The 26,824-nt window shown below is 42.5% G+C and overlaps 1 protein-coding gene across 6 annotated transcripts in view; it reads left to right on the top strand.

The window, feature by feature from the left end:
- SH3BP2 (SH3 domain binding protein 2) overlaps positions 1 to 26,824 on the top strand; it is a 93,611-nt gene that overhangs the window by 32,084 nt on the left and 34,703 nt on the right. Inside the window, exon 1 of one of the 6 annotated variants that reach the window (XM_030018553.2) lies at positions 20,234 to 20,428. The exons of 2 other annotated variants lie outside the window; for them this stretch is intronic. In XM_030018553.2, coding sequence (XP_029874413.1) covers positions 20,388 to 20,428 — 41 coding nt within the window. In that variant the 5' untranslated portion in view covers positions 20,234 to 20,387. Of the gene's footprint in view, positions 1 to 20,233; positions 20,429 to 20,589; positions 21,010 to 21,202; positions 21,710 to 26,824 lie in introns of those variants that run through there. 3 more of the 6 variants (XM_030018572.2, XM_030018561.2, XM_030018582.2) reach the window with 3 other exon arrangements.

A 26,824-nucleotide genomic window follows, 5' to 3' on the forward strand; every position in this document is an offset into this window, starting at 1 on the left:
ACAGCTCAGATGCTCTTTGTCAAAATAGCACTTATTTTGAGCTCACAATGGGAGCTCTCATTAGAAAATTAGTAAAGTTGCATCATTTTTCTCAAGAGTGAGATGTGTCAGTTTTATTCCTTCTGGTAATCCATATCCTTCATCAACAAGAGACATGGCTAAACATTTTAAACAGTTATTGGAAAACCAGTTCTCGTTCTTCCTAACTAGAAGTGATATTCACAGGAATTCACATTTCTTGGGGACCAAAGAATGACATGCAGGAAGTTACTGAAAACAGGAGCAGGGTAAAAAGAAGATGCAAGCTCTTTGTCCTCCAACAAAATGAAAAACAGAGTGACAGGGATTGATTTATTCTTTTTTTTAAGAGAGAGAATGAAGGGGAAAAAAATACTCTCAGTATGATAGTGAGACATTGCATTCCCCCAAGAAATCAGTCCTTGTTATCTTGCTGTGAACTTCCCCTGAATGGTATTTCACACATAACCAAAGATACTGGAAAAAACCCACAACTTTTTTCTACTACCGGTCAGTGGTATCAGACTAGAAGCAATAAGCTGTTTCTGAAGTATCTCCTTACCCGATCCCTGGTGGATCAGAAGAGCTATCATGGGATTCTCCTTTCATGGAAAACTTTTTTGAGGTGGTTAGCTAGTGCATCTTGCCAGTAGGAGACACTTCCCCTGTGGATACAGGGCACAGCAGAATGTCCCTACATTTCGGGTGTGCTGGGAGATCATCAAGGCGAGTAGGCAAGGTCCTGTTGGTGCATCCTGGTGCAATATTGCACTAAGCACAGCTCAGATGGATCAGGATCTTCAGCCTTCTCTTTTGTGGCAGCTTAGGAAAAGAAACATTAGATAAAATGGCAAAAATAGACAGATTAAACAGGATTCTGAGTGCTGAGGAAAACTGTGGAGGAACTCAACTTATTGGGATGAATAAGAAACTTGCCAAAGTTTCACACAGGGAAAGGAATAACATAAACTATTAATTTATCCCATTAGTTCCTATAGTCATTGTCATCACTTACTAATTAAGTCCAGATGTAACTCTAGGTTGACTATGGAAAATGCTATCTCAGTGTGGATCACTAGGCAGAAAAAATTACCTAAATCCTTGGATGCAAAAAAACCTGGAAAATACAGTGCCACAGTCAAGGGAATGGCTTCACCTGGCATGTTCTTTGTAGTTTCACTCATTTCTAGAGAATTCAAGATACAGAGTGAGTTATAAAGCAGGCAATGGAAATGATTAGTCACAGGGATGGTGTGCATGGGCAAATAGTGCAGAGCAGGTGACGTGCCAAATTATGACAATGATGTGTTCTTAGGTTCATGTGCTTGTACCTGCCTCAAGATTTCACTAAGGCCAATAGTGCAGCAGGAGTCAGGGCTCAGAATCCACAGTGCTGAAAATAAATGCCATGATAATAGACAGGATAGTGTTTTTTTCAGAGACACACAAATACTTCAGGGCATGAAAGAAATATCTAGCAATGGAAATCTTGCTTACGGGGAAGTTATTTTATATTTTTCCATCTGATGGTTTGTTGTGCCTTCCTCAGAAGTACTTAACACTGAGTGCTGCTAGAGAACTTGGTGGAAATTTCATATGATCTAGCCAGGATGTTCCCATATAACTATCTGTACAACTCCTTTGATTTAGATAATATTATTGAAATGAATAAACTGTTCACTTGCATACCTATTTCCAGGACAGGACCTAGCTGCTGTAAAGTACCATCCTGTTATTTGCGATGTGAAACAAGTAGTCATAAGCCAACGCGCTTGACTGAACTTCCTCATATTAACACTACTAACCAAGAGCTGAGCTTCTGCTTCATATGTCTTGCTAATCTTCACAGAAAATTGTCTTGGAGGATGAAAGGTGTAGGCGGAGTGAGTGACATGAGGACACAGTTTTGTGTACAAAACATTCCCCCTACGCAAATGGCACTCTGGGGGTGGCTGCTATTTTTATTCTCGAATTTAAAAGCCACAGTCCAAAAATAAAGAAGTGTCACTACAAATAATAGAAGTGAGGCCAGCAGGTCAAATCTGGGTTCTTGCCCTTTTTTTTTTTTTTTTTTTTTGAAAGGTGGATGTGTGTGGGCTGTGAAGATGGTTTGAGCGAGTCACTTTTGAGAATGAAGAACAATATGGGAAACAAATGAAAAGTGCTTTAGGTGTTGATCATTTCCTTTTTCATAATAACAATTGAATGGAACATATTGGTAAAGCTCACATACTGTACACCTACGTTTTGTATTTTTTAGAGAGTATGTTTGGTGCTTAATCCAAGATGCCACAGGAGGATCTAGTGCTTCTGTTGACTTAATCACTTGTTTAAAAAATGTGGTTTAGCATGGCATGTATTTTTATGCAGCAAGAAGGCCTATTTATGACTGAAAATTAGTACACAGTAAATTAAGGAGTGAAGTTATAATCTGCTCTTTACCCTGCATTCATTCCCCATGAGGACACTTCTCCTCTTACATGGAAAGTGAAGTAGCCAGTTCTCTCTGAACTCATCCTTGCTTACTCCACCATCGTTCCCATGTGTTTAAGTCCCTCCAGAAGTACTAAATGTCACACTTGTAGGTGAGGATGTGAGATGAGGCTCTGCTTGGCCTCACGCTGTGTAACCCTGGGGGCTTAGTGTAAGATCAATTTAGGCACCCAGGTACCTTTAAAGCTATAGGGGCTTCAGAGGGAAATTGCACTAAGTCGAACCACTATAGTTGACAGTGAACTGAACCAAACCCAAACCTGACCTGCAAAGCGGCTTCAGTAACTTATTTTTATCCTCGAACTGACCTTGAGCCGTTAATTTTATGTTTCTGTTGATTCCTACCAGGAAACGAAAGCCTTCTCGGGGTAACAGCTCGGCAGCGTTTCCCAGCAGAGACCTGTTCAGCCTAGGGAGGGCTGTCACCTCCCGGGTCCAGCAAAGCTGCTGTGTCGCTGCGTCTTCCTCCCTTCTGCCCCCGTCTTTCTCTCCCCGTATGACTCACCCGTGCACAGCAGATGTAGATGTTCCTGCCCCTGCACCACGATGCCGTGGTGCTCCGCAGCCCTCAGCAGGGATCTTTCTGGCACGGGGTTTTTTGCACTTGCCTAAAGTGAGCTCCGGCTGTTACGGTTGGTTCCTGGCAGGAGGAGGCTGACTTTCACGTCGCGGGGGTGAGCGGCTGACTGCCAGCACTGCCCCTAAAGCCTGCCGGCACCCTCAGCCTTGATTTCCCACTATCATCAGCCCCATTGCATATCCCTGCATATGGCTGTGGGATTATGCTTGTGTGGTCTTCCACCTACGTCTGTGCGTGTGCGTGCTCTTACATTGCTATATTGTCTGCGTGCAGACACACATCTACTAGGTGGGGATGGGAATGGCAGAGAACCACAGCTTCTCTCCTTCAGCTTCAAGGAGAAGGTTGAGAGAAGTGGAAATGCTGTGCTAAGGCAATCATAGAATGGTTTGGGTTGGAAGGGACCTTTAAAGATCATCTAGTCCAACCCAGATGTCTGGTGTCTGAGCTGAAGATAGGTTACAGAGACATCTTATCACAGGACTTCCCATTTTTAGGACTTACGTGTTTTTTCTGGGGAGCAGTTCAAGGCCACCAAATAATTAGGGATTGTTACTGGACTCAACTGGAACTGAAACAGAAGTAAGACTAAAAGGTACTGGTCTGAATCTCTGGTTATAAGCATTCTTGTCTAGAGCAAAATAAGTCAGGAGGAAAGAGGGTTAAAATAAACTTGAATTAATAAGGGAAGTATATAATTTAGAATCTGCTGACTCTCAAGAACTGTTCTGATGTTTGTTTTGTTTGGCCTTTCTATCTGCATCATGATACAAAACCCTACAGCTTGACTTTCAGTGATTTCCCTTTGAAACAAGATAATGTTTCAACTCTCCAAAGACTGAAGGCTGAACTCCTACCACAGCTGTGATGGTGGAAGCGCGGAATAACTCACTGACCTCTATCTCAGTTGCTCTAAATAATTTTATGAGGTATGTCTTTAGCTAGGCTTTCCTGTCACTCTTGTATGTGAGGGGTTTTTATGTGGGTCGGGTTTGGGTTTTTTTTCCTTTTGCAAATTTTTTTCTAATGATAGCAGTGCCTTCTGAAAAGCGTTGGATTGACATTCTGGACATCAAAGCCTCTGCCAGCAGAGCACATAGTGAAATACTGCCCTGCCTATGTTCTTGAAGCATAACCTGTAGGGATCATTTGTTAAGAGCTGAAGATAATTCAGTCTCTAAAGCCACCCAAGGCCTGGCCCTAAGCAGCTAGAGCAAAGATCAGTTTGTCTCCAGACTCCTTTACCTTTCTTCCCCCCCCCCCCCCCACTCTGTTGAAAGCATTTCCCAATGTCTTGTTCTTTTAGGTAGTTTGACAATAGGCAGAGTAAATTTCCCCTATCTCGTGGTCATAATTCTGGTTATTTCAGGAAAGGTTGCTGTTCATTCAGTCTGGTTTCTTTGGACACCCAATCTGTGCGGTCAATATGTGGCTCTTACATCCTGTAAATGATAACACGTTTCATACCTAGTTGCCAGATGGATTAGTCGTACCCGGTCACCAACATTTAGTTCTGAATTATTCTCTCCCACCGCTTTTCCTCACACTTTTACTCAGATTTTCTGTCTTTTGATTTCCAAGGGGTCTTGGTTTGTGGGTGACGGCTCCTACGGGCTTTGAGCTGGCTGCATCAGCTCAGAGGTCTGAAGGTGGTCTCAGCACGCTGCTGGTGTCACCAGATAGCACACATGGGTCAGGGCAGCAGCTCTCTGCCATGGGAGCTCACTTCACTGACAGCTACAGTGGACATGAAAGGTAGTAGTGATAGAAATATTTCTTGGTTTCTCTCAAGGCAGATGCTTTCATGCAGGGGACATGGACTTTTCTTGGTATAGCAGCTATGTTACCTCCAGTCTTATTAGAAAACATGGATTTACAACTGCTTATCTCAGAGGTGATGGAATGTCCTGGCCTCGATGCATCTTATTTTGTGGTAATTTCAACAGACAGAAAGCTTTCAAAAGCTCCAAGGGCTGAACAATTTCTTCATGATAGAAATATCTCATTGTGCTTTATCTGTGATGTTATCATCTGGGTGAAATCAGAGATCCCTGCATGCAGAGGGTTCTTGCAAAATCCCTCAAAGACAGATTTTGGGGATTGTTTTTCTCTAAACATGGTGGAACAGCAGATTATCATTTGGTTTGGTCTGATCTCAGTAAAAAAAGCCAATAATCAGCATGTACCTTAATTCCATTTATATAGTTGTATAATTTCTTAGGTTACACATATGTATAAAATCTAAGTTTCAGTGAATGGAAGATAATTCATAAACCTCAGGCAAGTATAGGTACTGAATTACTTATGGAAGTGGTGGTGCGTAGTGCTGGGCAAGGGATAAGAGTGGGAAGTCTTTAATTGTGTTGAAAGAGGTGGGTTTAGCCCCACTTCCACTCACCTCCCTGCATGTCCTGCCACCAGATGGGGAAACCTGACTGCACCTCTCTGCCAAAGTCACGCTCGCACCTCCAGGGCAATGCTACTGACAGGCTTATAGAAGGCACATCAAAATACCTTTCAAAACGGATTAGAAGTGAAGGAGTTTTGCAGAGATAAATTGAATGTGAAGGGAATTCCTATAAATGTCTGGGGAAAAGACCAATTGTAACAAATACCATCATTTGTGGTTCTCTCCGAGGAATGTATCCTCCAAGGTGAAATGTAAAGGACAGCAGAGTTCCCAACCATGGGGGTCAAGGAATATGCACAAGCAATTGAGTGGATATGGGAAGAGATCTTTGTTGTTGATTAAGCATTTTTTTCTGTTTCTTCAGAAATATTTTATCAACCTTTTTTATTTTTTTTGCCTGGCTTGAATGTTGTAAGTAAACGTTTTTACTTACCATTTCTTTATACCTCTTTGGAGACAAGGGTGGTTTCAAAGTAGTTGCCTAATTTTCGCTTTAAAGATGTGGCGGTCCTTAACACTGGAACACCACAAGCAAGCTTTCAGCTTCCCTTATGCTGGTCTGAAATGCCCAGAGGGTGAGAGAATATTGTCCACAGGAACTGCACAGGCCAGTTTGAAAGCTGGTGCTGTGGAGGTCAGCAGCAGCAGCATCTCCCAGTGGCTAATGGCAATGAGGAAGCTCTCTGGCATGTGGCAAGGTGAGGAGGAACCTCACCTGAACCCCAGGTGTCCCTGTGAAGCAGTTCCCAGCTTTGAGAGACAGTCTGTGTGATATTGCAATTTTGGAAATTTCAGGAATGATTTGCCGAGGTCAGCCTGAGGCAAAGGATTGCCCAGTGCCAGATTGTAGGGAGACATTTTCACTGGCAGGCTCAGCACCTCTCTGATGGTGAGCAGGAGGCAAAGAATAAGTTCACAGCTCTGGGAGTGTATGAGCTGCTCCCATTAGCTGATAGGCATGTGTCCTGAAAGACACCTGGCCTTGGGCACCGCACTCAGTATTACTGGGACACAACTTCTTCCATGTAGGATATAAATTTGATGGCCTCCTCTGAAATCAGACACCTAGAAGCTTTCATTCCAGTATTTTCTTTTTCAGTAGTGGTGGTGGCAGTGTTACCAGTGACACTGTCGGAAATCCAGGTTCAAGTTTTTCTTTTGTGTCTGGGATGATACAAACCCCTATTGTGTAGATGTTCATGAGACGAGATGCTGAGAACAGGAACCGGACACTTGGACTGCAGTTTCTGCCCGTGGGATTCTCCATGCATGTCATCACATGGCACTGCATGTAAAATGCAGCAGGAACCCAAGCCTCCATGCTGTATTCCTTCCAATAAAAGGGTTTATCTTTATAGTCACTCTATACCTTATAGGGACTTGATGCGCAGCAGTAAATATATGCCTTTGTGGCGCAACAGATTTTTTAAGTAGCACTATCAGAGCTGGCTGTCGGAGAGCAAGCTGAAGAACAAAGCCATATAAAGAGCTGTAGAGCTCTGTGCCAGCTGATTTAGCCTGTCTATTAGCTGGACTAATTAGCCCAGATGGAAAGCAATACTAATGCAGTCAGTCTGCTTCTGCTTTCTGAGCCAGTTTGTTCAGAGCCAGCTCTGATATTTCAACACAGTAGTACATTGTCTCTGTAAATATATTCTCCATGCTGCAAATCAAATCACTTCGTAGCACCCTTACTGCTTGCACATGTCATTGCTAACTCATATCTTTATATGTCCTGGGGACTGCTTGTATAGGGTCTACAAGTGAAAAAGGCACAATTTTCCCCATGTTACTTAGTGGTAGAGTTTGTATTTCCTACCCTATATGTTCTAGATCACATGTATTTTTTAATGACTTTTAATATGAAAATTCCTTAATGCTGCTGTGAGATGGCTTCTCTTGTGCAATACCAGCATAAAAGAGTATTTTATACATTATTTCTAATCTAGCTGTCAGTGTTGGCAAACATATATTCCAGTGAAAAGATTAAACAGTCTACACAGCAGAGTACAAAGCAGACTAAAAAGTAGGCTAAAAGAAAGATATTTCTAAGTGGGTTATCTTCACATGGATATAAAACATAGAGAGAAGAAAATTAAATACTCTTCATCAAAGCTGTGATCAATTATGTAAGGGTTGAAGAAGGATGACTACTTATGAATAATTCTTCTTTTGACTTCTAGCTGTCCTTTAAAAACATAAAATACAATTTAGAGACGGGTAATGGAGCACTGGAGTGAAAATACATAAGAAGGTCTGGGGAAAAGAATAAAGTGTACCAAACTGTGCTGAAATCTATATGAAAAACCATAACGAATGGCGGTGAACCTGAAGCCTGAAGGAGCAGAGGTGGAGAAACTGAACCCGTACCACAGTCTTCAAACAAGAGGCACCAGGTGCCCATCTGCCATCTGGGAGAAAGGATGCCTTTGCAGGAAATAGGGGATGTGTCCTTTTGACTGTTTATTTGCCGGTGGTGCAGTACCCTCAGCAGAAGTGGGGATGCTGCGTGACTGTGCTGACTAGCAGAGCGTTCACCAGATGGAAGCATTACAGTCAGATACGGTGGTGAAAAGGACATGCTGGTGCGAAAGCGTCGTTTCCATGACACCTGATCTGGTTTAGAGAAATCTCTAGGAATTTGTAGCAAATTGCCTAGGAGGTGGTAACAAATTTGGATTTAGGCAAGGAAATTCTCAGAGAAATTTCTCAAGGCCTCGGGTGCCACACAAATCATAACACATACTGGAGGGCAGATAAGAAAACATGTTCTAGAGAAGTTATGCTGAGTTTTCAATCATAGCTGTTAATTCTGTGCAAATGGTCATGTAAATGTCAGTGCTCAGTCAGAAAGGTGGGTTAGCAATAACTTGTATTTGTTTAAATGATAATTGGTGTTAGTGAAGAGTGTAGCGAATTTTGTGCTTACCTGAGGCATCCTTACCAGAAAGGCAACTGGTCTTAATCTCCCAATATCAACAGAAGGAAAATTTGCTTCCTTAGCTAGTTTGTTCCCCTCTGTACATATTAGTGGTCCATACCACTAATATAAATATCTTGGTCTCATCTTTATTTAGGACTCCATCTTTGTGTCATCTGCAAATTTATCCATGTTTTTTTTTCTTTTTACTTCCACGTCAATGATGGAAATATTCAGTAGTGTTTGTCCAGCATAATACCCTGCTAGAAACATACCATTTGATGATGATCCCCACTGAGGACATGTTGAAATCGTTCAGCTAGTTCTGAATCTGTGCACTGTTTGGGTTATTTGTATTTCATAATGCCATATTTGTATCAGGATGTCAAGTTTGAAATACTGAATAGATACCTATGCTTTCATAGAATTCTTTATCTGTTCTTCCACTATTTTACCTGAGATTGACAAACTTAAATCTTTTCTTGCATAGATCTCCCCCACAATGTGTTTGTGTGTTTTTAATGTTGCCACAACAGTTGCACTCTTCCAGTCTTTTGGAATTTCACTCTAGCTGCATTTGATATTGTTAATGCCAAAATATATCAAGAAATATCAGTAGGCCAGAGGTACGCCAGAGCCTGCTTACTCACAGTTCCTGGGTGCAAATAATGCAGGCTAGTTGACGTCACAGTATTTATTCCAAGAGATGCGTTTTACCGTCACCTGACTTATTTGCTGATTTGACTGCAGTTCATCATCTTCATGTGATGTGGGTACATCATATCCCTTCCTCCAAATATAAACTAAAACCCTTCAGTACTTCTGCATTTTCTGAACCGTTATGGACAGTTTTATCATTTCCTTTGACTAATGGGCCTTCTACAATAGCTAGGGTTTATTTTCTTCCTAATGCATGTATAAAATTTCCCAACTTCTTCATAACTGTAGTCTCTTTTAACAGTTTTCTGCCATATTCTAGCAGTTGCCCACCCCGTGGAAACCTCTTATGAAAACCTGTCTCTGGCAGGCTATAAAATAATCATTTTATGAACGTGCTTCCTGGCGAAAAGGCCTCTCACACATAGCAGGACCTGAGTTACCTGCAACCCAGAAGACACAGGGGCTCGGTAATTGTTTGCTGAGATCCTCCATACCTATGTGTAGGGTTTTAGCTGTGAGGAAAAAACATTTCGGTGATAAGCGGTGTCCGTTCAAGTTCAAGGAATTTAGTATGTTATGCATTCATGCGAGTGAGCTGCCTGTGGGTGCTGCTGTGTGTACTGACTGATCCCATGACAAGGTGAAGATGTCCTCAGCGAGGAGGTAACCAAGCCTTTGATGTTCCAGAAAGCCTTGAGGTCAGGGTGTGGGTTTGCATGAACCTGCCAGGCCCTGAGAACATGACCTTCATCTCAGTTTCTCTGACCACTGTGGCAGTGGAGGATGCAGTTGAGGGGCCTTTTGCACAGACCACAGAGGTAAAAAAAAAGGGAGGAAATGGCTAACACACCATATCTTCAGCACAGTAGCAGAACCTAGGCTTGATGTGGTTCTTGTAAATCAACTATATTGATTTGTAGTTGAGGGGAAAGGCGAGAGAGCACACAGACATGTGGAACTTCTGGTTGCCTAAACATGAGCACCGAGCGCCATTGAGGTGCTCTGAGCTGCGGGGCCATGTCTCTAGCTGCAGCTCCAAGGACACGGGTGCCTCGGAGCTCCTATGTCATAGCTGGCAGCTCCGTGTGAAAGGTCAGGATACCTTAAGGCATCTCAAATGGCATAAAATGCAAATATGTAGGTATCTGAATTAAGCCCTTTGAGTGGGAGTCACATTAATATACCTTAAAAGATGTAGCTGAGTGGAGGTATCTAATTTGCAAATAAAGCTTCCCCCATAACCAATAAAAATCTAGTGAATGCACTCTAGTAATTTGATGAAGCATAGGAGGGTGCGTTTGGATAAGCTGAGTAGCTCTTTGGAAATATTGACCAGGGACAGGACACCATTGCCACAACGGAGGCATGTCGTGGCTCGTTAGATGCCTTGGGTATCTCACCCGGCCCCTGGCTGCTGCTCCCGGGGTGCAGGCCCTGTGTCGTAGCTACTACCCTCCCTGTGCAGATGTCACGGGTACTGTAGGGCATCTTAAATAACGTTAGCCATTTATGTGTGAACAACGGGAAAGCTATAATCAAGCCCTAGAACTCCACTGGCTGCAAAGGAAAATTACCCAGCTAGCTCACATATAGACATTTAAACTTCTGTATCTTAATCTGGAGCAGAATCTCACCCGCTGTGTTTGATACAGGACTCACACAGGTCTAAGGCTAAGATTGTGCTTAGTTTGGCTTAAAAGCTAACATTTCTAGATTGCATGTCAACGTGTAGCTGCAGATACAAAATGGGAATACTTTGTGTGGTTTACTTTTAACCTATGCAGGATATGTCGTCGGCTCAGATGCTCTATTTGTAGAAGCAGAATTTAGCAGCAGTTTTCTGTCCTTCGCGCCACTGAGACCTGCAGTCTCTCGAGTCATTTATGCGCAGTAGTGAGGACAGGGAGGGGAGAGTATCTAGCCGTGTACACCCATGGCCTGAAGTGAAGGAGGCACATTAATATGTGAGCAAGAAGTTGCAACACCGTATTATTGGCCCTTATAATATAAGTAACAGCTTCTGTCACATCAGTTTTGCTATCCTTTATTCCTAATGTAAAGTGATGTTTTGCAATAAAAGAGGATATCGCAAAGACTTTCTGAGGCACCAGTCTGTTCACATCAGAGACAGAGAGTCTTTCTGCTTCTGCAGACACATCAGTTCCGATCAAGGCAAAACTCTCACCACTTTCCTGGAGGGAAAAATCACTGGAAATATTTTGTGGCATCAGTGAGTTTTGTGTGAGCAGAAACATAGGAGAAATGCCTCCTTTTTCTCAGTGGTTCAATATGTCACCAGATAACTCTGCCCTGACGCACTGGAGAAGATTTAGCATTGAATGGAGATGACAGAAGTTAATGAATAATTACTTGGATGTATTATATCTTTCATGAGAAGATTTCAAATTGCTTTACAAACAGTAAGAAAATAAGCTTCATAACACTTGGTGATGTAAAGCAAGGTGAAGGAAAATTCATGTCATATTGAAAATGTGTGGTTGGCTCGATTTTGAAAAATGTAGGGCTTGGAAAAATAAGCAAGCTCCCTTATTATTTTACCAAGAACAGAAATAATAATTGTATTTAAAAAAAAACTATGGAGAAACAAAATGAGCACTGACTGTTTACAAATTAGTTTGAGATGTGAACAGCTCAAACCCTTCAGATATTTGGCAGTAGGAATGAAACCTTGTAGGCAAGGACAATTTTTTCTGCACTGAAACTTTTGTTACCTTGTTTCACCAGGGGTTCAGTAGCCTATGTATTTTCTAAAAGTTTTCCTATAGACTTTCAGTTGTTCAAGTACCTGTATGCTTTGTGACTACTATTTTTTCTTACCATTATTGTTGTCTGTTCTCGATATGCAGACAAATATTATAACAGAGCTGACTGATAGGCTTCAAAGATCAGATTGGTGTAATTCCTCCTATATTGTTACTTCATATTGTGGTGTTTCACAGTGCATGGCCCTAGCATCAGCTCTGTTCTGTAACTCCACAGTATCTCCTGTGCTTGCTTATAGTGATCCGTCCTGTATCGTATCTGTTTCTGCCTTAAGACTATGTGGGGCATGGATATAATTTATTGTTGAAATAACTTTGTCTCTTGTAAAGTGTTATGTTCGTTTATGGATAGTGAAATTGCCTTCAAGCGATGAGTCATAGAAAATGCCAACCCACGTCTCTCTTGTTTCCTTATTCCTGGTTGAAGGCTCACATAATTTCATTAGGACTGTTACAGTTTGATATGTAAACTTGCCTTGAAAACACTGCATTTCAAATACATTCTTCAATCTAAAGTGGGGTGTCAGGGTTTGTAGTCATCTGTATTATGTCTGTCACAGAGTATGTGCTCTCTTCAGAGCTAGACTGCAGGGTACCAGACAGCTTCCCCAAGGATACAACACTCCTTTGTTCGTTTCTGGCTGTGTTTTTTACTTATTAGTTGAATTCTTGGCACAGTTGTTGGACAGATGTCCACAGCGGTCACAATCACAAGACTGTTTTGGGTCTTCTGGTTGTTAGGTTTGGTTTCTAAGGAGCTTTCAGCTTCCTTTTCATTGTCTGTGCCCTTTTGAGACATAGCTGTCCTCTCCACCACCTTTCTGAAGGGCGAGGCAATTTTCTATGTAATTCTGAGTACAGAACTTTCTTATCCTGATAGCACTGCTATGTCACAATAATTCAGTTATCGTATCCAGTCCACAGATATTTCTAATTTAAGAATTGGAGCTGTATATTAAAAGGACGAAAAAATTCAGAGGTGCTACCTCTGCAGAGCCTTTACTGTTTGTACTAGCTTCACCTGGATCTTACAGAAGGTCCCAGCAAAATTCATGCTGAACGTAGCAGGCAATGGATTGAGCCTGATGAAATACGACATGATGGCTCAGGTGTTAAGAACCGATCTGCTGGTACAGTTTATCAGGTGGCTGCAGAAATATCAGTTGAGGCACTCTCACAGTGACAAGGGAACAATTTATGTAATATATTTTGAGAGCAGTGATGATACTTTGTACTGGTTGTATGAAAGGTCTGTCTAGCCCAGTGGTTTTTTTTCCAACACTTAGAAAGGAGTGAACGTTCTGGAGGGAGAAGTGGTATATTTTTTTAACAACTGATGATGGGTTTTGCTGCTTTAGGTTTGCCCAGGCTCACTTGAAACCCATCTGAACTCCTAGAATCCACAGCATCCTGAGGCAAGAAGATCTACAGCCTAATTGCACAACTACCACCTTTTGTGGTATTTGCCTGTATCCTTCTTGGAATGGGGGAACTAGAACTGCACACCGTTTCCAGCCTGTGAGGCTTGATGGATTTACACTATGGCATAAGGCTGTTCTCCAATTTGTTCTTGGTTCCCTTGCTAATAATTGCTAATGTTCTGTTTGCAGTTTTACGCTTGCTAAGAATTGAACTGCCAACTTTTTGGAACTATTACAGCCCAAGTGCTCATTCCTCCATGGTAATAACCAGCTCAGGGCCCATCATTTTATATGCTAAGTTAGGAAAATTTTCGCAATGATTTGCACTCCATTTCAGCTTGCTCTGTTGCTCAGTATTATTAAGTCCTTCCTCACATTCAGCACTTATCTTTACTACCCCAAATAACTTGATATCAGCACATTTTATCACCTCCCTTCTCACAGTAAATTTTGCATTACAGTACTTTTATCGTATCGTGTATGACTATGTTGAACAGCTTTATTTCCATGCCAGTTCCCAAGAAAGGAGAATGTCTTTCCTCACTGTGAAAACTCTCTGTGTAACTCCTGCCTTCTTTTTCCCATCTTCTAGCCAATTTTTTTGCCATGGGTGCTCAGCTTCTTGAAAAGTCTTTGATGAGTAATTGCACTGAGGTTGTTTTAGAAATCTGAATAGGCTGTATCAGCCGCATCTCCCTTTTCACATGTCTAGTGACTCCTTTAGGGAACTCCAACAGATTTACTTGTGAGGCATAAGTCCTCTTTCTAAGAGCTATGCTGACTCCTCCTTAACACATTATCTTTATTGCTTCTCCTAATTCTTTTATTATACTCTTTATTAATTCACCCTGGTCCAGATGCAATGTCTGTAGGTCCCTGACTCTCTTGGTACCATTAGAAAAAAATATCACAATCAATCACATTTATTACCTTTCTCTTCTCAGATAAAATGCTGGTTTTAAGCAAGATGTTATACACCATAGTTTAAACTATATTCACTTAGAACTCCTGGGAGAATACAGTCTTGTTCTGGTGATTATGTAGTTCATTTAAACTATAGCTTTTCCTACTGATCCTTCAATTTGTCACAGATTCTCTAATAACTCTCCCATAAAGAAAGGGTCTTGCATGGAAACTTCCCTAACTCTTTTAGAGAAGACATTTATTCAGCTTTTCTGTAATGCTCTGCTATGATCTTATCTTCTCTGAGGGTACCTTTAAACCTTAATCACATATTGACTCTACTGATTCTCTGGTATGCTTCCTGCTCTTGATGCATTTGGAAAAGGATTTACTGTCAGTTTTTATACTTTTTGCGAGTTGCTCTTAAACAACAGTTCTGGCCTATTTTATTATGCTTTTAAGCTTTTTGAGTTTATTATTTTCTTCATTTGGGTATGCATCAGTTTTTAAAGGATGCTGTAATAGATTCTACATCCTTGCAGGATGAATAAGCAATAAAAATTCTGCTACGGTTTTGCTCAGTTCAAAAGGATGATTCTTGCTGGTGAGGATTCCTGCCAGAAATAAGCTCAAAGCAGTGGTTAAGAGAGTTAAATAGCCTTCATGCTGTCTAACAAGGATTTAAAGATAACTATGGGAGAAACAGAGCAAACATAGCCACATATGAAGAAAGATTTGAGAAAGGGCATAAGGATGTCAGCACAGTCAAAGGGCAGAATAAGGGCGACTCAGTGTCCTGTTGTTAGGGAGCAAAGCTGGAAACTGCCCTGGTTTCCCTAGCAATACTTGCCACCCACACCAGCAACTTCAGCTTTCTCTCTCTACCAGGCAGACGTAGGCAAGAGCTCCACACTTCCTCACACTAGAAGGGTTTTGATGCTACTGCTGCCTTCAACCCTCGGCTGCTCCCTCCTTTTGTTGTGCCTAAAATCAGCCCTGCTCCTGAGGGATGCCTGCTTTCCCAGTCTTCTAATGATGATTTCATACCTAAATCCTCCTACATGATACTGAAACCCTTAGCCACCAAGTTTTCTGGTGTTCATGCCTTCATAAGCATGTCTGGAGCTGAACAGCCCTGAAAGGTTGTGTTTCTGTGCTGGATTTTGTCCAGCTTGCCCTTCATTCTTCTTGGTGTGAAGCCATCATAAAAAGGCTGTAGTTACCTGAGTAGTCATTTCCTGCTGGAAACTTCACAACCATGTAAGTTATATCATTTTGACAAGGTGAAAATAATTTTACTCACTAGCAGCAGACTGGAATTGTTCTCATGATTTCCGTTACTGTGCAGTTTGCTGTAAAAGGCTGGAAAGAGTAGGAGGAGATGAGTGTGGTGCACTCAAATCACGAATTGTATGTCAGAGGTTTAGCAGCGTGTTATTTGGGATTCTCTGCCCCTGCAGCTATAGCTAGATTTCATTTACTCAGTTTGAAAAGCGAAAAAAAGAGCACTCTATCTGGAGACAAGTTGCACTGTTGCTATAAATTTGGTGTTTACTGTCATTCTTATTTATGTGCTTAGTGTGAAACCGATTACTGCATTTTGGATTGTAAGGAAATATTCTTTTGGAACATACGATGGAAACTAATGTTTCTCACCTGTCTTATGAGAACACAGGTTAGCAGATGAGGTCATACTTTCATACTTTCAGCTAATAAGAGCAGGCAAGTTAAGGAAAATGCATTCTTCTTGTCTCAATAATGGCCTTCTCCTCAATAACTATAATCATGTAGGCTGAAAATCCCAGCTATCCAGAGTGTGGTTATTTCCTCTGAAGACCAGGTAGGTAACAGATTACTTTCCTGGAATTTTTATGAATCCCTGTTTTTCAAATACTTTTCATGTTCTTCCTAGATGTTTCATGCAATTGCAAAACATGTTAGTCAAATGGACATCCCTGAGTCTCCCATGACAGAACTCAGTAATGTAGATGCCAAACCCAAATTATAGCTGCTTCAACACAGACACACTGAAAAGCAGGCAGAAGAGATTGTTGTTTTCTGTAGAGGGAACGATGCAATTTGATTGCAAATGCAGTGCGGCAAAAAAGAAAGGGAGTAATCTGTGTTGCCAGCAACAGTAATGACCGCAGGCAGATCACTTTCCTCTTGTCCTGCACATCAGCACGACTGTAATATTGAAGACAAGGAGTGATGTACTAGCTGTCAGCCAAATATGTTGGAGAAGTATTAGTCAGTTTATTTCCTTAAAGCTTCAGCCGGAAATCATGACAGAAATAGGCAAAATGCCTTCACGAAGCCTTGCTTTTTCTGGCATACTTCCTCCATCCATAATGAATTGTTCTTTTTCAGCAGGGATACAGTTGGGCCCTGGAATATGTTATGTAACTTAAATTAATTGCAATATCTGTCAGCATTAAAAAACAACAACAACAACAACAACAAAAAAACCAAAATAGAGGTTGTATTTTTACCAAAGGCTTGGTGAGAGTCCTATAAACACAACAGAGAATATCACTAATGAAAACATTTGCTCTTTTTTAGATATCTTTGTCTTGGGAATTTAAGTATTTTTCATTACTGGCACTTTGAACTAACAAAGATAAGTACCCTCTTTGCACCTAAATATATTGTCATTTCAATGCATGCCTTTTGGGGAGAACAATTGGAGTCCTCGTACCTCTCGGAGCAAATGTTATTATTTATGTGTACTGCACTGTTACTGAGAGGCCCCCATTAGGGCCCCTTGTGATAGTGTCTCTGGAGCCAAACTCATGAGCTTTCAGCCTGCATTCCCAGATTGGGATAACAACTAAAAGGAAGAACAGCAAGCAAAATCAAAACTGGCTGTGATTCTGTGGTAGAACAATAGATTGAGAAATACCTGAGTATATTTAAAGCATTAGGTGTGTTCCATATTCAAATAGGTAACTCAGTCCTGAATCCCATAGTCGGAAATCTTGTTAGTGTCACAGTACCAGCTTTTAACCTGGCACTTCTGTATTTTTGTAGTTATACAATTCTCTGATGCTTTTCAAGCAGAACACAAGTACTTGAAATTTGGCACAAATGCTTCTGTTCCTTGGGACTGAGCATGTTTTAGCACATGTTTTACAGGGTAATTGATAGAATTACAAATAAACAAAACAAAAAAACAAGCAACCCTTCCACCCCACTCTTACCCCCACCCCGGGTTTGCATTTTGGATGATGCTCAGTTTGGCACAGACAAGTTACATGGGGCTCTTTACAACTTCTGTGCCACATCCCTGCAAAAAAAACATGGAAAGAAACTTTTACAGAGCAGCTGGAGCTCAAAGTGAGTAGCGAGCCATCACAAATGGGAAATCAGGTATAAGCAGAGACTCTGCAAGCAACAGAAAGAAAGAATGATTGGCAAAGGTAAACCATGTCTTGAGGCCAGGAAATGAGACTTGCCAGAAGTCAAGCTAAATTAGACATGCGAAGACAATTCTAACAAATAGGCCAAGGGTTTGTGGGCACATTAAAAAAAAAAAAGAGAGAGAGAGAGAGAGAGAGAGAGAGAACAAGGAAAGAGGAAGCAGGGCCGCAATGAAGCGAGGGACAGTATCTTTCCCAGAATTCTGGGTAAGCTGGCTAATGAAATCACAAATGAGTATTTTCGTAAGTCTGTTAGGCTGGGAATCTAGTCCAGCTAAAACCCACATAATAATGCTTATGCAAATTCTGTATTTAAGAGGAATGGAGGTGAAAGCAGCATCACAGCTATAGTCCCTTCGATCTGATTTGTTACATGCAAATTTGAAGAAAGAAAATAATTAAGGATGTAGAGGTAAATAGGATAAAATGGAAATTTTTTTCCCCAAAGTAGACCATGCCAGACTAGTCTGACCATTCTCTTTGCAAAGACCATGGATTGTTTAGATGAAGGTAATGTTATAGTTACAGATAAAATGAAGTTGGGGTGTTTCCTTGCTACAGAAGATAATTGCAATTCAAAATAACTGGGTGGCATCAATGACTAGAACAATGGAAGTTCGATAGTATATAATACAGTTGCGAGCTGGTAAAAGCTTTAGATACAAGTAATGAGTCCATCAGTTTGAGACAACTGAGAAAGAGCAAGCTCATAAATTAACTATGATTTCCTGTCGTTACACAAGTGTGATCCTAAAAGGTACTGGGCACAGTGTTTCCAGGAGGAATAAGCAAGTGTTCGAGTCCTCTCAGCTGGAACACTGCACACAATTTAGGTCACCCAGAAAGCTTAGCTTGTACAAAAGGAAAACCCAACTCGGAAGAGAGACGGAGAAGGGCCTGTTACCCTGTAATACAGTTTGTACAAAGGCTTGTCAGTTTAGCCTTCTGTTTGGGGGTGGGGAACATTTTCCTTGCTAGGGACCAAATATGCCTTTCCAGCACACTTGGCAGACCACACGTTAACATGCTCCGCTATCCAGTAATAACACACACACTAATTTTAATCATGGGCTGTACCCTATAAAATGAAGTCACAGGGCACATTCAGCCAACAAAACGAAGGTTCTGCACACCTGCTTCAGCTCAATGCTGTCAATGCACTAATCTGTCTTCTCTGGAGACTGAAAGTTCTGGGTTTAATCAGGCAGGAAAATAAATGCTGTAATTTCCACCAACAAAGTCAGGACGTTCTGCCACAGAACTCGCACCGAAATCAGTGGAAGTGCTACATACAAGCAGCTCTCCTGCTTGTGGTCTTCATATGGGACTTATTAGTGTTACACAACCTGCCCACAGCTGTACACAGCTGGCAGTCTTTGTGCAACAGAAAGCTAAGGCCAGGGTAAAGGCTGGGGCTGGCTGCAACTGAGATAGATACACACTGTAGGAAAGTTTAAGAAACTTCATTTTCCTTAGGCTCTGCCAGCGCAATGACTCCCTTGTACTCAGAAATGATCTTTTTCTTTATGTAAAGGCTCCTTCAAATCCAATAGTAGGTGTTAACAGCGCTGTATGTATGTTATAGATCAATCAAAGATCATCACTAAACCCGATTTCCTAAGCAGCTTTTGCTAGTCTCCGTTGTACTAAAAACATAGGGCTTCATTTCACAGACCAAGCACTCTCTCTGTTGTATTCAGAAGAGGGATTCTCTTTGCTACTTCATACTGCAAATTTCTGAGAGTGACAAAGAAAAATACTAATGAATGGTATTCACAGGAAATATCACACCACCTTATTTTCTGACCACAGAAACTACTCTAATACCATTGTAAAGGTTAAAGGCTTTAAAACTAAACTGAAGTATTAGCTGACTAAACACCAAAGGAATCAGCTGCTCTTTATTCAAATAAATCTACAGATTTATGCAAAGATCAGTGTTTTGGGAATATTGCTTTATTAAGTGCTCTTTTTCAGTTACATTCTTGTTACAAAAGTAAATGGAGTTAAAACTGACCACTTTGTCCCTCTCATAGCAGTACTCTCACAGCAGTAATACTACTTTGTATATAATTTTTACAAGACGAAAAAATGCATTCTAAGTTGCTGAGCATTTTAATAAAGTAGCTTTTTGATAGATTTTTTTTCATATTTTGCTTCCGGATATTTTTAAACATAATTTTGATTTTTCAATTTTCTGCTCATCTTATTTAAAAAAAACCCCACCTTTATTTTTAGTTAGAAAAAGAAGTCTGGGAAGTAATAAAAGGCAAATGGAGAAACAAACAAAAGCCCAAGAGAATCTGAAATACCGAATGAAATAAAAGCATATCTTAAATTAACACTTAACACGTGAGAATGAAGTGAATTAAGTAAACTTCATCTTACCGAACTTTAAAAGTCACCTTTTAGAGCATTTAAAAATACCTTTCCAACCGTGTAACATCTCTTGGGGGTACAGGTAAGCTTCAGAGTAATGGAGTCTAGCTACCACGCGTATGGGGAAAACCTGGATAAAGCAAGAGTTGAGTGCAGAGGCAACCCAGCGTCTCTGTGTTCGGCCAGCATGGCTGGTGCGGCCCCAGGGTGTTTCGGACCCAGACTAACTCTGCAGTGCTCCTGGTAACAGAAGCAGGGCATTGAGGCACTCCAGCTGCTTCACGGAGAGCCAGCCTGCATCCACACCGGCCAGGCTGCAACCCGGAGCTGGCCATCCCCGCAGCAGGGCCACGCTGCTGCAGTCCCCCCAGACCCGAGGCAGTGCCTCCACCTACATCCCGATGGACACAGGACACTCGCAAACGATCTTCACCTCGTGCAGGTGTGTTACAACCTGCTTTATCCCTGCCCCCGTGTCTTCCAGGTGGGGACCTGTGGCAGACCCCGGTGTCTGTCAGATAAAACCCGACCCTACCAAGTCACGTCCTCCGGGGCTCCGACTTTTATCCCTGCACTTGACAGACCTGAGGCAGCAGCAGCCGCCGCCGACAAGGCTCATGATACTACCGAGAGTTTTCAGCGCACACACAGCCCCGACAGAGCCGGGCGGTGGGTAGGGCTTTTAAACCGGACCCTGCCAGGTCAAGGCAGCCCCTCAGGTACACACGGCCAGCGCTTCGGCACGGCGTTGTACAGCCCACCCCCCTCCCCTCCCCTCCCCTCCCCGGCGGCCTCCGCCCCTACGGCAGGCCGAGGCGGGACGGCGCTGCTCCGCCCGCCGGCAGCTCCCACCGGCGACGGCTCGGACGGGCGGGCGAGGAGAGGGAGGCGGGTGCGTCCCGGCAGGTGAAGGAAGGGGCGGGCGCTGGGCGCGGTGACCGCTGCGGGGCCGGGCTGTGGAGCGGGGATGAGCGGCCGGCGCGGCAGCTGCCGCCCGCGGAGCTGAGCCGAGCTGCGGCTGAGGTAAGCGCCCTCCCCTCACGGCGCCCTCCTGACGGGGCCGGGCGGACGCCTTCCCGCTCCCGCTCCCACCCTCTGCCCCCCGCCACCGCCACCCCGCTCCACGCGCGCCCTCCCCAGCGGTCTGCGCGCGAGCCCCCCGCCGCCTCCCGTGCTCTTCTCCCCCCCCCCCGCCTCCGGCCCCGCGCACCGGCGGGGCGCCCGTGGCGGCGAACGGTGGCTGGGGGGGGGGGGGGGGCGGGAAGGGGCGTCGCGCGTGTCCGCGTCTCCCTTCCTCCCCCCCGCCTCCCGCCGCTTTGCTGCCTCAGCGCGGTGCCGGAGGGCGCCGGGAAACTCCTCGCGTGAGTCACCGGGAGGCTCGGGAACCGCCACTGCCGCCCCGCGGGAGAGCCCTCGTGCCGGGCGTGCGGCCTTCGCCGGGGCAAGGCGCGGGGTCGGGCGGCTCCCGGAGCCGCCGCCTGGCGTTGAGGCGTTCGGGAGCGGCCGGTTTCCCTCGCGAGGAGTTCTGGAAGCTTCCCCGGCCTCGGTCTGCGTCCCTCGGCAGCTGCGCGTCTCCGGGAGCGTAGGTAGTCCTCGCCGCGGCTCTGGGGAAGGCGCGGTTCCTGCTGCTGTGAGGGAAAAGGTGGGAAGACGCGTAGTGTCTCCCCGTCCCATGTGCTGATGCCTTCAGTCCGGTGCTGCGTTGGTCGCCTGCAGGTGGAAGGTGGGACGGAGTTAGTTCGGCAGTGTCAGTCTGACTGTGTGAGAAGGAAAGACTATTCGGGGGAGAAAAAAAGTGTAGGTGCTTTCCTTCAGGAAGGAGAAGGTCAAAGAGCCGTGCTGTTTCCCCACTTATGCTGAGCTGTGGCTTTGGTGTTAAGTTGTAAGCATCAGGAGTAATTTCCTAGCACGTTTCCAGTGGTAATATATGTTAAAGGATGAGGCAGGACGTCTTAGAGATGAAATATAGAGTACAAAGGCATTTTCAACAGCATTTTCTTTAGTGTTATCATCTTCAAGCCCCTTCAATCTTGGAAGCCCCCTCATACTTACTTGGGTCACCCTGTCATTTCTGTCTAGGTTTGAAGTTCCCATTCATCTACAGGTAGAGGCTCTGTGCAAGCTATGTACTGTGCTTCTTGTATCAGTAGAGAGCAAGGACACCTGACATGTTTATTTGATTTGTCAGCTTTTATCCCACAAGTGACCAGTGCAAACTGGTAGCAGCTTAAGGATACTGCCTTCCAGAATGAATTGAGAAGGTGGAGAAATGTTGCCCCTCCTACCATTCTGTTTGCGAAGACCCCTTTTCTTGGGTCTTGATGATGCTAGCAAAGAACAGGTCAGTAGTGGGACTGAACTGGCCTTGTACCTTGTCTAACTTCAGCATTACAGGTGAAGCAGTGTTGGCTGAGCGGATGTCAAAGAGCCTCTCCTGCTGGTGTATGCGCTCTGGCTGGCTGGTGCACAGGCAGGACTTCATTTTCCTGTGTGAAATTAGTTGCAGTAAACTGGTGTGTTTCCTGCTGTGAAAAGCCAATTTCCACTTTCACTCTGCTCTTAGTGTCTTGGGGGTTATGAAACAAATTCAGATCTGTATAATTATATACCTCTTCTGTTTATTTTTAGTTGTATTTGTACAGGAAATGTAGAGCTGGAGCCTCTGCAGTTTAGTTCATTCACATACTTCTTTCAAGCTACAGACAAAAGTAGAATTAACTTGCTGTCTGTCTCTTAGGCATAACATGTTTCTTTCCCTTCTTGTTACTGTATTTTGGAGCCATCTTGCTGTTGCAAGAGAGCTGATTAAAATATACCCCTTGCCAATATTCCATTACTGAGGAGTCAGTACTGGGTCAGCTTAGTGGTGGGTTAAGTGCTGTTTCCTGTTTGTAATTTTTTTGTTTTAATATTTCCCAGCTCTCCATAAACTCCTCCACAAAGCATGACAAACTCCATGCTAAAACATCCAGAAAATAAAGAGCTTTTTTTGAAATTATAAAGGAGGGAGATACAGAGACACCAGTTCTGGAAAAGGTTTAAAGTTTTCAAGCCAGTAAAAATGAATACACCAAGATAAATTCCTGCAGGCACCCCAGGCAGGGCTGTCTGAGTGAGAATTCCTGTGTTTGAGGCCAATCTGATCAGTTGACCGTGCATCTGTAAGCTCCCACAGGCAGACAAACCCCCTGTACTTTTAAGACCAGACTTCCAATCTAATTTTGTTGTTAGAAAACTTAGCCTACCAAAAAAAAACCCCCAAACAAACCAGGGAGTGTGAAAAGTCTCCTTCTCCAGTGTCTTACTTAAGTGGACATGGAGCAGTCTCCTTTGATAGCAAACCAAACATGGCAGCCACTTTGGTAATGAATACTAAGTAGAAATGGAAATACATTAAGAACTGTTAACTTACTCTTTACAACATTAAAACACAAACATGCATGACCAAAGGGCACATACATATTTGTCATTTTAACTGTAGGAAAAGTGCTTTTGACACTCAAACCCTGGTGGTCGCATTCCTTGCTCTTTGCCCCATAGCTTACATTGTTAGTACATTTATTGTTATGCGTTACAATATGGTAAGATTGCAGTAGTAGAGGGGTATGTGTTTTAACTTGACTACATTGACTTAGTGTTGGTATATCTTCCAGTCTGTTTGGCATGAGATGTTAGACAATGGGTAACTTAGGCTTTCGTCAGATTATCCAGCAGTTTCGTAAGTTGTTTGGAATGTGCAGCCCTGCAAGTATTGTGTCAATTAATTGTTGCTGGCTTAAGCCCTGATCTTAAAAGTACTTGCAGATGTAAATAACCCTATTATTTGTAAAACTGTTAGTTTGTATTACTGTAGGATCGGGATCTTGGCTTGCTACTTCTGTCGGACCTTGCAGGAAAAGTTCATACAAGCTCAGACTCTCAGCAGAATTGATGGATAGCCTTGTAAACAACGGTGAGGACTCATAACAGTTACCAGGGGACTTCCAGAGTAAATTGGTTTTGTTTAGATTTGAAAGTATTGGTTGATACAATGATTCTTCCACAATGCATTTTGTCTTCTGATGGGGATTTCTGAGGGAGGAGAGAAAATAACGTCCTAGAAGGCTATTCCTCTCTTGCGTAGCTAAGCTGCTGGCCTTTTTTTAACGTAAACATATTCCGTGAAGGCATTTCCTGATAACATTGCTTCACGGTTGCTTTTGAACCTGTACTGTAGTGGAAGAAACAGTGTCTGGAAGGGAGCTGGGAGTCTGGAAAACAGAGGCACTTGAGGCAGCCTCAAAGGTAATATGAGAGATGCAATATATTTCTGTAAATACAATACTAAATGGAATGTGCATTTTTTTATACTATTGTCACATGTACATATGTCACTGTCCATTCCACTAATAATTACGGACCATTGTTAACTTGCTTGTTAATCAACACCTCTTCTACTCATCTGATGCTAGAATGTCTAGACAAGTTATGCCTTTTGTGATGTGTTGAGGAAAGAATTGAAGGCACTGAAGTTTTGATCAGTGTAACTACACTGTGTATCGCTGTAAACTTTTAGGAATTATTTATGATGCTATATATTACAAGCATATGCATCATCAGATTGCTTGCTTAAGATAGGTGACTAGACTAGAGCATATAACAGAATGCTCTGTACACCGTGCTTTTTAAGAGCAGTGTGCTGTCTCCACAGTATTTCTCCAAGACCTGTTTGAAGGTTTTTTTTTTCAATCTTGCCTCTTCTCCATAAACTATGCTGAATTTCTTATTTCTTTGTTAAAAAGAAAGGGGGTTGAAGAGTCTGCATTTCATTTAACACATGCAGGAATCTGAAAACTATTTTTCCCGAGGTAAGAGATGAATTTTAAACAGGGCAATAGAGGAGAATGCAGAGACATGACTTCCTATGGAAACAAACCAAAATGTTGTTCTCCCCCTATCCCAGCATACCAGCATAATGGAAATAATCTATTTATTTTACTTGCATGCCAGCTCATTTCCAGTAATGACCAAGTTCTTATCTCTTCCAAAGTGGTGTTATTGCAGTGGTTACTCATATGTGACTATCTTTGGCAGAAAGGTATTTAAAGATGATATACAGTGCAGAGAAGGAATTACAATTATTCAGAAATCAGACCTTGGCAATACTTAGGTCTTCAGCTCCTGCTAACTTTGGTTTTAGGAGAGAATAGCTTGCATGCCTGTTGTAAGAAGTCCTGTTGTATCTTCCTGGCCCAGTCACAGGCTGGTTTAACCAGACTAATTCAGGGACACCTAATCTTTAGCTAGGGCTCACTCTAAAGTAGTTCTGGCAAATCTTAGCTTCATGGTAAGTGGATGTTCTGGATCTCCTAAAACGGTTGTAAAGAGCTGAGCTAGATAGAAGATGTGAAATAAGCAAATCTTTGTCTACGTTTAGGAATAGCTGCTCGCTGAATTTTGTTGCTGGATTAATCTTAATATCTGTGGGTGCCCAGAGGTAGGGAAAGCAGACCTTTGCTTCATTACAATTTTATCTTTCTGTAAAGGCCACAGGTAAAACTCCAAGAAGGTTAGGGAACTCCTGTTTTCATCCTCTTTATGTTTGAAAATTCTCACTGTTTAACTGCTTATGGTTAAAGCTTTCTGGATTTTTATTTTATTTACGCTAAGTTATAACATTGACTGACAAACTGTGCATCATTAATCATGTATGATCAGGACCGCTTCTGTCCTAATGGAACAGTAGGTACATTTGAATCATTAGGTCTGTTCGGTCTTCCAGGGAATGCATATGTCTTTAATTCCTTCCTCCACTCTTCTAGTGTTAATTTGTCAGAGGGAACTTCCCAGTTCAAGCTAGCTTTGTATTCTTACATTTTTAAAAGGTAAACACTTTTTCCATAGTTAAATGCAACCACTCTACTGTAACTTATAAAAACATGAGATTTGTTTTTGTCATTGTAGACCATTTCCTTGGTTATGTTAGGGCAGGAAGACAGGAGTTTTGGGTTCTGTTCTTTATAGTATGTAGGTGGTGAAACTGTATATTGTATTGTGTGAGCACTTAAGGATGACTGTGGTAATTCCAAATGGATTTAGGTGCCTAAGGAGACTTTTACAGCATTGAAGTGGCTTTCACTCTTTCATGGAACATTTAGAAAACTTAATATCTGCACATAGATTTGAGATCACTTTACAAAAACTTTAGAATGGCCTATGTAAACAGATTATGATTGTTGTTGCTTGATGTAGTAGACATTGCAACTAAACTTTGGTTATGTGTACAATATCATCTTCTCTTGACAAATGCGTGCACAAATGACTTGCATGTATCGCTGTAAAACACCTCATTGATATTCTTGATTGTTTCAGTGCAGGGTGTATATTATAACCCCCAAACAGGAAAGTTACCAAACATGTTTAACCAAGGCTTTTATTTCATTATCCCTTCAGCTTTGCCGTAAATGAGAGTACTAGGAGAAACTCAGATTTATGCCTTTAATCATGAACTTACCTGTAAAAGGGCTCTTCAAACAGGAAATCTTTCATTCCGGATGGTTTCTTCAAAAAATGAAAATGGAATTTCCATCAAAACTCATATGGGAGCAACAACTGAGCAAAGTATCAGCCTTATTTTTTTTTTTTTTTTTTTAAATCTGGTGGCCATGCTGAGTAATATTTAACGTCTTTGTGAGCACCAAAACCCTGAAATTTTAGAATTGTGTTCTTTTTGGCAGGAACACCACACAAATATGCAAAGATCATGAATGAGGTCCCTAAGAAGAGGGAGTTGTATGTCTTTTAAGCAAGCGTTTATAATTCACTTTCTTTGCGTACCTCTACTGTATGTCTTAAGACT

Source organism: Aquila chrysaetos, chromosome 1 (assembly GCF_900496995.4).
Source record: "Aquila chrysaetos chrysaetos chromosome 1, bAquChr1.4, whole genome shotgun sequence".
NCBI lineage: Eukaryota > Metazoa > Chordata > Aves > Accipitriformes > Accipitridae > Aquila > Aquila chrysaetos.